General features: G+C 45.1%; 1 protein-coding gene across 3 annotated transcripts in view; it reads left to right on the top strand.

Moving 5' to 3' along the window:
* The first annotated feature begins 1,190 nt into the window (after positions 1-1,190).
* The window catches only part of STAB1 (stabilin 1), a 58,259-nt gene continuing 45,249 nt past the window's right edge, over positions 1,191-14,200 (top strand). Inside the window, exons 1-8 of one of the 3 annotated variants that reach the window (XM_061347009.1) lie at positions 1,191-1,331; positions 2,397-2,532; positions 8,147-8,283; positions 9,750-9,865; positions 11,003-11,088; positions 12,191-12,260; positions 12,919-13,014; positions 13,458-13,574. In XM_061347009.1, the coding sequence (XP_061202993.1) occupies positions 2,458-2,532; positions 8,147-8,283; positions 9,750-9,865; positions 11,003-11,088; positions 12,191-12,260; positions 12,919-13,014; positions 13,458-13,574 (697 nt within the window). In that variant the 5' untranslated portion in view covers positions 1,191-1,331; positions 2,397-2,457. Of the gene's footprint in view, positions 1,332-2,224; positions 2,533-8,146; positions 8,284-9,749; positions 9,866-11,002; positions 11,089-12,190; positions 12,261-12,918; positions 13,015-13,457; positions 13,575-14,200 lie in introns of those variants that run through there. The other 2 variants (XM_061347010.1, XM_061347007.1) reach the window with 2 other exon arrangements.

Below are 14,200 nucleotides of genomic sequence, written 5' to 3'. Positions count from 1 at the left end.
ATCCATGAGAAAGTCTGTCTGTCTGCCTAGGAGGCATCCATCCATTAGACAAGAACAGAAACAGTGCAAGTGGAGCAGTAGGTTTTTCCACCCAGCTTTGCCCCCTGTGCTGTTTCCATGCTGGTGTTGCCATCTTTGGTGACAACGCCACTGCAAGTACACTGGCGTCTTCCCACTGTGCTCTGAGTGTTACCAATGGCTCCTGGCCACCCGTTAATTTGGAGGCCGTTGGTGCTTCACCTTAATGGACAGACTCACATAGATCCAAAGTTGATAAGGGTTTTGGTGTTCCAGGTGCAGCAGTGATCAGTGAAGTGTTTCCATCCCTCAGAGCAGTTCATGAGCAGTGGATGCAACATGCTGGCTCTGCTGCTTGATCAGGAAAGCAGCGTCTGGTGACAGATGATCTGATTTTTCAGTTTATGCTCTGCTGTTGTACAATGGCACTACTCAGTGTTTGCATTTTTAACTTGTATTTTGCTGTTGTACTGCTTGTCTTTGATACATAGTCAGATAAAGAAGCTGGCTGTGAAGCTTTTGACGTTGCTGTGAATCTGATTTAAATCAGATGGGAATGACACGAAGCCGTCCCTCACTTCCCTTCCTAGTTTCCTTGTAATAGGTAATGACAAGCAGCAGTGGAGAGCCTTGGAATCAGCCTTTCTGTGTCCTTTTTCCCCTGTACCATTTTTAGTGTCAACTCTGTTAGAAAATGGTCTGAAGATTCCTTAGAAGATGCCAGGTGCCTTAGGGTAATCTATTTTCACCTTAAAAACTTACTAGCTATCCCTGACAACATAATCCTTATGTCATATACCCAGCTCTTGGGAAACCCACCAAACAGCACTCAGCATCCTTCTAGGCCGCCTGTTATAGATGTGTGTGCCTAAGACTAGCAGTCTCATTCTGTGTAGGTGGCCAGTGTGGCACCGTGACTGTACAGCTTCTATGCTAATTCCCACTCCACAAGAACGTTCTCACTGCCCATCCGTGACTTTACCATCCTGCCAGAGGTGGTCTGAGCGATGTGGACCCTGCCTCATTTCACAGGCACAGGGGGTACCCAGGGGTTTGCAGAGCTGTGTGAGCCCTCTGGCAGTGCCCGTCTGTTGGCAGTGGGAGCCCCAGGGCTGCGGTTGTCCTCTAACAGGACAAGGGGGTTTAGTCGTCAGATTGAGCTGTGGGCTGGTACTTCTCACATGGGTTGCCGTGGATGGTTGTGTGCCTTATCTGCTTCCTGTTAGTGCAGGATATATAACAGTGCTGGCTGTTCATCATGCTGGCTCTCTCTGTAGGATGGAAGAAGAGGTAAAGCACAATTGACGGCACTAGTAAGTACTGCAGTTTTTATGTCCTTCATATGTTAGCATGTGTATGTGTGGTTGCAGGGGGCAAGAAAATATTAATGCTCTCCATTATTTATGTGAAGACAAGAACAGCTTCTTATCCTAGCTTCGTTCAGGCACCTTCATGTGCTATCAATGGCTCAGAAATTAAGCAGGATTTGTCACTAACAGAAATAGTCCTTAGACCGCTCAGTACTGTGGATACTCTCGGTAGTGTAGGGAGACAAAGTCCATCTCAAATCTGTTGATAATCAATTCTTGGTTATTTCTGGTGTTCAAAAGGAGAAAATAAATTGCAGACCATACCTCAGGCTAGTGTGTATTTTTGAAATCAAATTTTAGGGGTTTTCTATTCGAGTGCTATGGAGGTGTTCCTTGGATTCATCAAACTGTCAGCAGAGTGCTTGGAAAATGATGTATTTTGCCATTGCTGCCATAGCACCTGCAAAATGTGATGCTTTTCCTGCTGAGAAACTTAAATATTTTAAATACCAAAGCCTACCCAAAGAGCTTGCTTGATTGATTGATACAATGTGCTTGCATTATTCCTCTGAAGCACAGCATGGCATTTGCATTGTTCATGTATACTTTGGGATAGGCAGTGGTCAGGTCTACCTTCTCTTTGAGGTAGTGTGGACACACTAACATCAATGATAAAAGGAAATTAACTTACCCTTTATGAATTCATGGTATTTAAGCTTGCCCCTTGGATTTGCCTCCAGTTAAGCATACAGTTAACCTTTTTTCATTGCAATTAGTTGAAAACTAAGGATTTCCTTCCTTCTGTTTTGAACTGATATGTAAGAGGAAATCCGTAGATGTTCCTGTTTTGAGTAAACCTTTTACTAAGGAGTTCTGCTTGTGCATTTAAAGTAAGAATAGAAAGAAAGAAAAAGGTGGTGTTAATTCAGACGTAACGCTCCAAGCAGCAGATCCACTTCTGAAGGCTTTGCAGCCACAGAGCACAGGGCGAAAATGCTCTCTCCCTGTTTACTTTTAACCTCTGGTTTTTCTTGGATCTGATTCGTAGTAGGCGGTCTTATCTTACAGAAATTGCAGCCTCTATCGCCACCCCTTCTGTGGAAAGGGTCCTGCCTGTGAAAGCGTGAAAATGCATCCTCCTGGGTTGCTGGTTTTCTTCTTAGCAGCGTGCTTCGCTCCCACAGCTGAGTGCCAGAGCCAGAAGGTGAGTCTGCGAGTCTTTGTCTAAATGTTCATTGAATGATTCCTCGTGTTTAGATGGTTGCATGTTATGAAATCGTCCTCCCCAAAACTTCTTTTTTCACTGGCTTTTAGTTCTGTGTAGGATAACAGCCATAATTAAGCTTCAGGACTGTAAAGTATCTTCTTTGCTTATGTGTAGGTATGTATGTGTGTAGTCCAAACTGAGGAACTACAAATAAGGTTGAAGGGAGCTGCCTGAGTTTTAGATTTGTTTCACACTGAATGCGAAAGTAGCAGTATGAAAGGAATATACTCAGCATCTTTGTCTGTGTGATGGGAGACAGGTCCATAAACTTCCCAGGAGACTTTTATTAAAAACAAATAAATAAATAAAAAATCCCATCAAAGTGATGCTTTGCAACAGGGTAAATATATCTGCTTCAGGTGCGTTTCCCAGCAGCTCCCTGGTGAGCGGTGTGGAATACTTTCCCTTTTGTTTCAGTTTCATTGGTTTTCTTTTGATTCTTACATCTCTGCTCTTGTGTTTAGCAGCAGCATTAGAAGAATGTATGATGCCCTTGTAGATCTGTTCCCTAGGCTCCATGGTGAGGCATCCTGTTTTCTATAGGCTAGAATTCACACTAGTTCCTACTGTACTGTCTTCTGCCACCGCCTTTCTGGTGTCCTGCTGTTGGAAGAATGAACTGGCCTGCAAAGTCAGAAGCTGTGGAAGCATTTGGAAGTCTGGGGACCCAAGCTATGGAAGGGTTGTCTTGTCTCGAAAGACGATGGGCCTTGTGGGGAGTGGAGAGACCTGTGCTAAGGAAGGTGCATGTGAGTCTGAAAGACTTCATTTATAGAAAGCCAGGGCACTCAGAAGATGCTTCTGTCAGAAATTTAGGTGGAAGCTGTTGTATAAACCCCTTAACAAAAGGGCCATAAATAATTAATAAGCATACAAATAAGGTAAGAACCTCATGAGCTTTTAGTTTGTAGGATCATCACATGAAGAAGTGTCTCTGCTGGTGGTTTTCCTTTGTCTGGAAGGGCAGGTTCTGTGCATTCAGAAGCACAGGCTCACATCTTCAACTAGTGGAGGTGCAAATTTATGTCTCTTCACCTTGGGACACTGTATTGATTTCTCAAGCCACTCAGGTGTTTGGCTTGATGTGAAAAAGTTGTATCAGGTCATAAGTACCCACTCACAGAGAAGGGCAGTGTTTTGCATCACATCTGGAGCAGCTTATTTAATCCAGGTGAAATAACTCCCCTTTAGAGTTCGGTTTTTGGGGTTTTTTTCTCCCTAAAAGGTTTCTTCTTTTGGAGAAAGAGAAGAAACATTTGAAAAGTTATAATGGGAGATAAGGAAAAATACGAGTCCAATGAAGCCTTCTTTGATAGTTTCGGATGGCCATTGGATCTGACTGCAGTAGGAGTGCTGACTCCGCAAGAGGCCTCCGTTGGCTTGCAGGAGCCTTGCAGGGGCTACTAAGAGAGAAAGGAGAGACTCTGTGCTAGCTTTTCAGCGATGGTACCGCAGGGCTCTGTTTTGGTGGCTCAGACATGACAGCGGATGGGTTAGCCTGGTTTGGTTTGTGTATGCCTCGTGGCATGGGCTGGGGAGGATGCAGCAGTTGTGAGAACCACGACAGCTCTTCTGCTAGGGGGAAGCCAATCCCAGGCTGTACTGGAGGATGAATGGAGGCAGGGGGGAAATGAGGGAAGTGCTTTCTGCATCCCTGTGCCTCCTGCACAGTGCTCTGCAGCTGAGACAGTAGGAAACACCCAGGGCAACAGCAGATCTTGTGTTATGTGATCTCTGAGCTTGATGGTTCATCCTCATGCTGAAAAGTGCCTTCCTTGGGCAAACGTGAAGGGTTTGTGTGTCCAGAAGACACTGGTCTGTTTAGCTAGCATTACTGAAAACTTCTTGGGGAGGTACATGACTATAATGACTCAAGCATGTGTCTACAGCTCTGTTTTGTAAAGGGCACATGTGCTGGAAACTTGGTGATTCATTAGATAATGAATGTTTCCCAAACCAGCTCCCAGGATTGTTGGAGCCAAACACTGACGTCCAAATGTGTTTTTCTTTCTTCCTTGAGATTTTGCCATGCAGAAGGATTTGTGTTCCAGTTTGGGAGGAAAAGATAAAGAGTGAAAACGAGGGGAATGAAAGTAGCCCTTAAAAAAAACCTCTCCAGCTTATTCTTTTGAGGTGGAGTAAGAGAAACATGAGCACTTGAGAAGGAAGGACATCCATGTCAAAGGGAGAGGAGAGAAGGAAACGCTACAACATTCAGAAGCTAAGATATGTCTCAGCTAAGCACAGAGGGCAATGGCTGCTCACACACATGCATGTGTTTGAGTGCAGGGAGAGAGCACAGTCGAGCCCTGGCAAGACAGAGCTCAGCGTGGACAGAGGCACCCTGGCTCTTAATTTCTCTTAGCTACAGCTAGATGTCTTCTGCTAAGGGCCTCCTCTCATTTTTGATCTGTTTGAGAGCACCAGTCTTTCTTTTCCATTGTGTTGTACCCAAAGTGTGATACAGTGCAGGCTCATAACGTCACCTGCTTACAACAGTGACTTGTTTTCACCCCCTTTCCCTGGCATAGCCACCATGCACCTCACTGACTCTCAGCCCTCCAGGTAGCATTGCTGCATTTCCTCTTGCTGCTTCCTCTCCAGCATCTTCAAACAGATGTACCCAAGGGAGCAGAGCCTCATTTTGTACCATGAGGCTGTGCCCCAGGAGCCACCTCTGACTCAAACTCCTGTCTGCCTTTCATCCTCTCCAAAACTGCAGTATTCAAACAGCTGCATTTATGTTCCTTGCTTCCCTCTTCTGCTTTCTTAAGATGCAAAACTCTCCAGAAAATGACTGCTTCATCAGTTCTGTCACTCAAACAAGAAAGGAAATATCTTTTTTATTTTCCACTCAGCTGTTTTCTTCCTCTTTCCTCCTGCCTGTTGCTGCTGACACAGGAGTATTTCTTTATAAAAAGGGGAAGATCTTACTGGAAAGCTGCCTGAAGATCATGAAGTGTCCCAGGAAAGTAGGGTAGGGGGGATTCCACAATGATCTGCCTTGTCTTAGGGGGCTGCAAGTGGTAAAAGATGCTGAAAGGGAGGAGTGATAGCCCTTCTCTCCCAGTGTCCATCTCCATCTAGAAATGGAGTCACATTGATGAAGGAAAGAGAAGGAAAATGTGAGCATAACAGTGGCTTCCTCCACCAGCATGACAGAGAATACATTGAATAGCCCAGCTGTGTTTGACAGCCAATTCCTGGTGTCTGAAGTACAGATGAAATAGAAGATTGGAGAGTTTTCATTTGGTATTTTGTGCTCTAATGTTTGTGTGCTCTTTTTCATACAGATAGGGTGGCTCAGACGTCTCATACAGGTTTGTGGGGTTAATTCTGACAGTGTTAACATCATAACCCATGGGAAGGCATCAACCTTCCTGTTTCCTCCTTGGGCACCTTCCCATTCCTCTTCCCAAAGCTTTGTCTCAGTGAAGGTTAAGCTGGGACTTGGTGAGACCAGAAAGGCAGGAGGTGAACTGTTCTGTCAGAGCTGAGTGCTTGGCTTCAGCTGGGTCCTCTCAAAGCCCGGCTTTAATCTGAAGACCTAATTTGTCCTTGAATCAGCTGGTTAGATGGGCAACTTCCCTAGCACATCAAGCACTGAAGATCTTTTAAGACAAAGTACTCCAGAGGTAGCACATCGTTTATCCATCCATAGAGACTGTCTTCTCAGTTTTGCTCTATGAAAAAGGGGAAACCTCTGACTGCTCTGTGTGCCAGTGGGGTGGAAATAGAAGGAACAGCAAAGGTGATCTCTGTCCTGCTGCATAAAATGAGTGAAGCTGGTGCTCACGGGGCATGGATAGGTAGCTTTGGTGGATCTCAGATTGGGTTCGAGCTGTTCCTAGTGCAAGGGAATCCTTGCTGTAACAGGTTCTTTGAGGATTCTGCTACTGAAGGCGGTGGAGGTTACTGTACAGTAAGAAAAGCCCCAGATGTGCAGCTAGGAATTAATATCTATGTGAAGGGCAACTACAGACACAGAAATCTCTTTCTGCGTTGGGCAGCATTCTTGTATGGATGGCTCCAGAAGATGGATCCATGAAGATGAGCAAAAGCTCAACAGCTCCAGGCTGAGGGAATGTGGATGTGAGTCAGGAAAACATTCCAGAGGGATGTCTCTGTAGACGTGGGACTGGAGGGTTATCTCTCAGGAGGTTTTCCTGACAGGGTCTGCTGGCTATCATTTGGGAGGGCCTTCCTGAGCTGTTGATAACTGATGGGAAGCCATGGGCTTCCTGCCTTGCCTTGAGGCAAATATATGCATTTAGGCCAAAGTTCAGAGGAAGCAAAGCGAAGATTGCTGATGGGAGTCCAAAACAAGAAGTCCTGAGCCCAGGAGGCTGCTGCATTAAGGCCGTTATTCAGGAGAGGCTCAAAAGACCCCAGATCAAGGCCTCCTCCCAAAATCTTATCTAATGGGTTTATTCTCAGCAAACAAAGTGCCTGCAGAGGCACAGTTGAGGTGAGCTGCATGGGGCTTTCTCCAGGCACCGACCTCTCCAGGCAAGCACAGCTTGTGCCTCCCAGTTTTCTCTGTCATCATCAGTGGCAAGCATTGTCTCTTTTAAAATGAGCAGTGAGTTTTCCGTGCAGTTGCTTCCCTCCAGGGGTTTAGAAATTCAAGGAAATGCTTTTGGGGTAAAATCACGAGCTTTAGTAACAAGTTGGCATTTGATGCTGATGATTATCCGCTCTGAGGCTGTATGTTTTTTGTCGCTCAGGCTATGTTTCATTGGAAGAAGTAGAGTTAATTGTTATGGGGGCTCAGGAAAGCCCTGTGAGGAAACCTAAACCCCTAAAGTTACTCTGCTTGGGTTGGAAGGACTCATGCTGAATTTACCACCAGCCATGTGAATTATCCAAGCGCCCAACCTGGTCATCTTGCCAATGTTTCTGGAGTCCTTTTCATCTAGGATAAAAGCCTGAGAGGCATTCAGGTGTCCAGAGAAGTGTAGAACACCTTTCATTTTAATCCCCACCTCTCCATCCTCGCACACACCTTGAAGACAATTGCCATGGGATTTATCTGTGTGAGCGGCCCCTGGGCTCTGGGTAATAGACTGAACTAATGCATGCGGTTCTTGGGACCCATGGAACACCAGTGAACTGCATCATGTCAATGGCATGGAAAAGAAATGCTACATTGCTTTCTAATTCAGTGTCTTCTGGCAAGGGTTATTAATTTAGGGCATGTCCTCCCATACCACTAGCACATGTTTTTAAAAGAGCAGCTTAAATGAACAGTGCACAGTTAGGATTATTTTTAAAATGGTTAGAATTTTTGCTGTGAAGGCATGAGGGAAAGATAAAATAGCTGTGATCTACCCTGTTGCCTTCCAGCTGAGATCCCAGCAGAGCAGCATGCAACAGCGTGACATGCTGGTTTAGCCCATCTGAGTGTGTGGTGTACCTCCCAGCAGCTGCACTGGTCACTGCCCTCCCCACTGCTATCTAAAGAATGGTGCAATCTTGATAAAGATAGGGAAGGCTGGCAAGGGTAACAATTTAATCTGGGCTTATTTCCATCCTGTTTTCTCTTTTGAAGTTAAAATCCATGCGATGCAATATCAAGACGATGTTTACCTTGAATACGGCGTGTACTGCTTGTGCTGCAGCACCTAAAATGATGTGTCCGAGAGGCTGGTTAAAGATGACCCAAGGATTAGGAGTGAGGGGCTGCAGGTAAGGCCTATTTCCTAACAATGTTAAGGTTTTGGTGCAGCCATGCTCTGTAAGAAGTAGCGTGTATGCCTTCAGGAGAGCATACATGGGTTGTGAGCTCTAAAGACGCAGTAAGTTTTGTTTTCAGATGCATAAAAGTAGATTTATGGCCCTTATTATTGTTGCTCTTGCCTCCTTGTGAATTCCATGGACTTTTTGCCGGGCATAAGGTTCTATATACACAGAAGAAATTACATGATATTTACCTGTAACTTGCCCTGAACAACCTGAGTTTGCTAATCCTGCTGTAAGCACTTAGCAGAGGTCTGTCTAGCACAGAAACCTGTTTCAGACCCAGAATTCCATAGTGTATTATTAGGAAAATAATATAATAGTTCCCCTTGTGTATCCTTCCAGCTTCCACCAATAATCCTCTGAACTTTTTACCTTCCTAATTCACTTTATGACAATTGCTTGTCCATGTGTTCCTTGCTCGTATTCTGTTAAGCTTGGCTGTAATAGGAAAAGGGTGAAGGAAAACTGAATTTACTAGGAAGTTTTTAAAAACTGAAACACTATTGATTATTGTTTGCATATCTATTCAGTAGTGAATGTTAACTTAATATATAGCTCCATTGTCTACTGTTTTCTGTGATTCACTATTCTATCCAAATGCTTTAAAAATAGCCGTGGCAGTTTCGCAGTTTATAGCAGTTTTTGCACAGACACACATAGGAGTCAGATTGCAGCCAAAGCAGCAGTGCTAGTGAGACAATTTCCAAGTTCCTTTTGGGAAGGATGTTGTGCCATAAATAAGATGAAGGGTAAGAATAATGTGAGTGTATGCAGCTTTTCTGGGTGTTATCTGCTCTCATGGTGGTGGTTGGGCAGACCCAAGAATAGTTCTGTGCTGCATACGTGCAGAACAAGAGACACTGCCACCAAAGGCTTACCCTGTGTGTAGAGGTGATGGATGAAGGGTTGAAAAGGAGGTGCTTCTTGGGGGGATTTAAGGGGCTTGCCCAAGATTGAACAGAGGGTCTGTACATTACACAGTTATTAAATCCAAATTTCCAGCATCTCAGCCTGGAACCTTTAGTGCAACAGAAAAGGACAAGTCCTGCAAAGAGATTTTGTTCTTTCGAGGTTATTTTAGGTGTGAAGTTTAATGTTGAGCCACCCTGGAGAGACTAACTTTATCTAGAGCATCCAGCATCCAAAGTTTCTGTCCTGATGCTCAAGGTCCTGTCTCATGTCCAGTCGCTGGCATATTTCTTGGAACCAATCTTTGAGGCTTAAACCAATGAGCATCCTTAGAGAAGACATAACCCAAGTGCAAACTCTTGTGTGCATGTATGGCAGAGAGAATGAGTGTCCTTCCTTCCATTCAGAGTTCAGTGCACTGCAGTGTAATTGCTTAGAAACCCTCCAACAGGCATACGTTGTCTTTGTGTTGTAATTGTGAATCTTGGATTGCTCTTTTTAAGATACACTGTCAAGTTAGGAGAAAATACCCTTTCCCAGCCAGGGTGCCACCACATATGTAAGAAGGAAATTGAGGAGAAAAAGTGCTGCCCAGGATTCTGGGGTACTGAGTGCTATGGTAAGTTTTTCATCTTTTTATGACATTCTCTAGCTATTGAATAAATCTAACAGTTTTAATAGGAGGCATTAAATATGCATTGAGGTGATTTTTTTCCACTGTTCCTTGAACACTCACAAGATCTGTTATCTGTCCGAGAGGTTCAGAATATAATGGGGAAGGAATCTGCTTCAGATGAGTTGAATCCTCCTGCATTTAACACATAACCTCCTTTGGTAGAACTTCCTTTTGTCTCTTCTTTAAAAATAAGCTTTTGGAAAGGGATGTTTTTGTTCCTCTTTAAGAAAGTTTCCAAAGGAAGAGGAAGCCGTTTCTTTCTGGTGTCCTTCTAGTCTGCAGCACGTGTGCCATGTGTGCTCCTGTATAGTCTGGAGTTAGTCACCCATTCAGACACTGAAAATACTTAGCAATTCCAATCCAAGGTGAAAAGAACCATTCCAAAGCTCCCACACCGGTTTATGCCAAGTGAGGAGAATTTGTCTTGTCTCAAAAATCCCAAAGCAAGACTTACTAAGCTAAACACTTCTCATATGATTGACTGATGATGGAAATGACACTCTCCAGTCCTGCACAAAATGGGAGGTTGGTTGAGTGCTTGGGCCTGCTCTCACACAAAGTGCTTTGAATAAACAGAGGGCTTAGTCAGAGGAATCACATGCCCCCAGAATTTGGTGGTACCCCACTTCAAAGGTGCTTTTCTGAGCACCATTCCAGCTCTTCATGGAGGGAGGGAGAGCTGAAAACACTCAATATCTTTGCAAAGCAGCCTCCTGTCTGTCCTCAGCTCCCGAAGAGCCCTCGGATATTTGATACTGCTGCTAGCAGCAGTGGCTCAACCCCAAAACATGCTTCAGTCCCTTTGCTTGAATTTAGTTAGTTATGGCCCACTGGGACTTTTCCTTAGACTTTCAATAAAAGGCTTTTCTTAGCTATCAGCCAAATTGCTGCTTGGTGCCACTTCTGGCCATATTCACCGGCACTGGGCCACTGGTGTTGGATACATAGGCAGGGACTTTGAGGTTGAAGAGGTCATTGCCTTTGCACAACTGGAATGCCTGGAGGAAGGGGAGATAAAAAGGGGGATACAGGTGCTGGTTGTTCAATCTTACCTTATCTGGCCTATCTCTTGCCGGCTAGAGTGTGTGGGTGGCTCTCAAAATCCCTGCAATGGCCATGGGACATGCTTGGATGGTATGCAGCAAAATGGGACCTGCGTCTGCAAGGTCAGTGTATGGTTTATCCTGAGGGTTATGTGCTTTTGTCAGAAGGAGTTGTACGGTATCTGTACGGATGCTTTGGATGAAGGATGCCCTTCTGCCTGGAGGGTCCTTAGCAGCTTCTTTCATTCCAGCATCTGTGTCTGTGGTGTTCCCGGAGGGCTGGTGTGGTCTGCAGTAGCACTAAGACACTGGTGGGGAGGGTATGGAGTTGGGAAGGATCTCTGTGGGGAAATGAAGACAAAATTGCATGGATTTAACCCTCTGAGCAGCTGAAACAATCAGTGCCTGTCTGGGGCTGCAGGAAGCCCTGAGATACTTGGTTCTTAACACACAGCACCTTTTCCAGACTTAGATGATGTATCTCCCAAATTAAGTGGTGCTGCACCTTGGTAGGCAGATTCTCCCTTTCTCAGGAAAAGCAGAAGAGTCCAGAAAGAGTATTTAGGAGCACTGTTGATTTTCTTTTTCCTTTACAGCTTCAGACTTACTACAACAAAAGCATGAAACCAAAATCCCTGTGTGTTTGAATCACACAGAGCCGTGTTTCTAAATTGTTTAGCTTAGTGGATCAGTGTTAGGCTTGAAACGGTCTCTTATGAATTGTAGGTTTTTACAGCTTCTTTAATTAATAGCATTGTGAGCTAAAATCCTACCTCTTGGGCCTTTCTTTGAGAAAGGTTGATTTTGGATTTAACTCAAAGATGCCTTATATCAGTTGAAATACATGCTGAAGGTCCCCAGGCCCAATAAAATCCGTGTCAGAAATCCCACTGGCATTAGTGAATTCCAGACTCCTTTTTCGGAGAGATAACAGAAGCGAGCTGGTACGTCCTTGTATGTTTGTCACATTTTGACACTGTTTCCTCAGTGCCCACCAGAGTTTCACTGGCATTTGCATGCACTCTCTGTGTCAGCTTACACTGTGGTGATCTTTGCCATGGGGATTGACTAATGCTACTGGAGCACTTAACAGATCAGGTTTCTTTACTGTATTGTGTCGGCTGTCATGGAAAATCAGAAATGGGGAGAGACCGCACTATAACAATGTGTGGCATAATGCAGTGATACAGGAACTAACATCTGGGACCTCTGGGGGCCCTTCTAGGACCAATACAGTGGGTTTGCCTGCCAGGATTGTCACGATGAAAATCGCTTTGGCCCAGACTGTCTGTCAGGTAAGAATGAGTAATTCAAGTGAAATCTTCCCGTGAACAACTGAAAGCAAGGAAGGAGGGAGGGGGAAGGTTGACTGAAGAAGGATGCTGGAGGGGAGGGAGGGTGCCAGCTGGCAGCGTTCAGTAGCCCCTCTCCACTGTCCTGCTGGACACATGGTTCTCAGTCTTTCACTCAAAACATTCCATTTTTCCTATAGTAAATCTCCCCTTACCAGAGCTATCTCAGTTTCCTATCTCTTTCTAGCCAGGCGGTTACAGAGGTGTAACAGATCTTGGTAGTTGTGCTCACATGACAACACCAACGCCGGGATGCAGATGTAGCAGGCACTCGTAACACTGCCTCCTTCCACACTGGCTGCAGGAAGAGGAGTGGGAGGTTGAAACACATGCCTGAAAAGCTGGTCTAGATCTTGCTTTCAAGGCTGGTTTTAGAGGGCAGTACTTGGTCTCCTTGAGGCCAGGACATGCAGTCTGCCCTCTGTAAGCTCTGACTGGCATAGACAGCTTTTAAAAGTAGCTACATTTGCTGTGGATTCCTGGCTCTGTGGGTTACTGGGAAATCAGGGTGCTAAGTCTGGGGGCTGGTGGCCAGTGTACGCCTGGAGACCTATCACTGCCTTGTAGCTGAAGGTCAGGTTTGTCTGGACTTCCCTTGCAGTGTGTGACTGTGTGCATGGGGAATGCAACAGCGGCATCAATGGGAATGGAAGCTGCACGTGCTATGGAGGCTACACTGGCCCCAGATGTGACCAAGGTAAATATATTGATAACTGCAGAGGAACTGTTAGCGGTAAACTGTGATATGTGCTTGGGTGCACGTGTCCCAAAAGGAGCTGGGTGGGGGGCAACGAATAGCTTGGGAATGTAGAGGGAAGATGATCTGAGCACTGGAGAGCTACACAGAGGGAAAAGCTGGGGTGGGCTCCCCACTCTGCTGCGATGTACCCCCTCTTCATGCCGCTGTTCTTTCTTGGAAAGCCAGATAGATCCTCTCTTCTCTCCAAGCTTTACAGGACCTGACTACCTAGGCTGCAGTGATTTAGAGCTGTCCATACTGCTTGTATCCCTTGGCCTTTGCATCAGCTTGGGAGTCTCTGGAAACCACATTTGCCTTCATTTCCAGATACGTTGTAAGATGTGTTTTCCAGCAGTGTTCTGCATGCTCAAAAGGAAACCCTCTTTGCTGTGTGATTCCAGAGCTTCCCCTTTGCACAGGCGTGACGTGTGAGGCCAATAGCGAATGCGTGGTAAGGGATGGGACAGCGATGTGTGACTGCAAGCTGGGCTACAGAAGAAGTGGGAGCACTTGCCAAGGTGAGAAACTTCTCTGTGACCATAAATGGTCCCCTGTTGAGAAAAACCTTCCTGTACTGGCATCTCTGGATGAATTTGCTCACTCTAAGTGCAGTGCCTACTTCACTGCAGAGGCTTAAGAACCTGTTTTTCAGGAATGCCTTTAAGATTAATGGCTGAAGTTTTGGCTTTCCTCTCACTTGGTCCTGAAAGCAGGAAATGGATCAGAGTTGCAGGTTTCACCCATGTACTGAATAACTGTTACAATGGGATATTGCTGTCTGCATCAGTTTAAATAATAAGGTGTGTGATTGTGGATTCTTCACAGATTTCAAATGTAAGTGTCTGAATTGGCCTTGTTAACAGAAAATCAGTCAGATGCATGTGGTTAGCCAGCTATGGATAGCTCTATTTTGACTGGCTTTTTGCAGGTTTTGCCAACAAAACTGCGGTTTCATATATCCTCGAATGTCATGGAAATTCACAGATAAACCCAAGCATCCTCTGTCACTCCCAGTTCTGTTACTGAAGTAACATGAAGAATGTGTCATCCAAATTCCTCAGATTAAAACCCATCAAAATGTCTACTTTTTGATTTTTTTCTTATTATCCTGTGAAATTTTAGAAGCTTAATATTATGAATGCCT

The sequence above is a fragment of the Neopsephotus bourkii genome, unplaced genomic scaffold, assembly GCF_033783945.1.
Source record: "Neopsephotus bourkii isolate Nb327-2 ecotype Australia unplaced genomic scaffold, CSIRO-AGI_Nbou_v1 NB_284, whole genome shotgun sequence".
NCBI classification, from domain to species: Eukaryota; Metazoa; Chordata; class Aves; order Psittaciformes; family Psittacidae; genus Neopsephotus; species Neopsephotus bourkii.
Note: the sequence above shows the minus strand (reverse complement) of the source record. Positions and strands in the feature narration are given on the sequence as shown.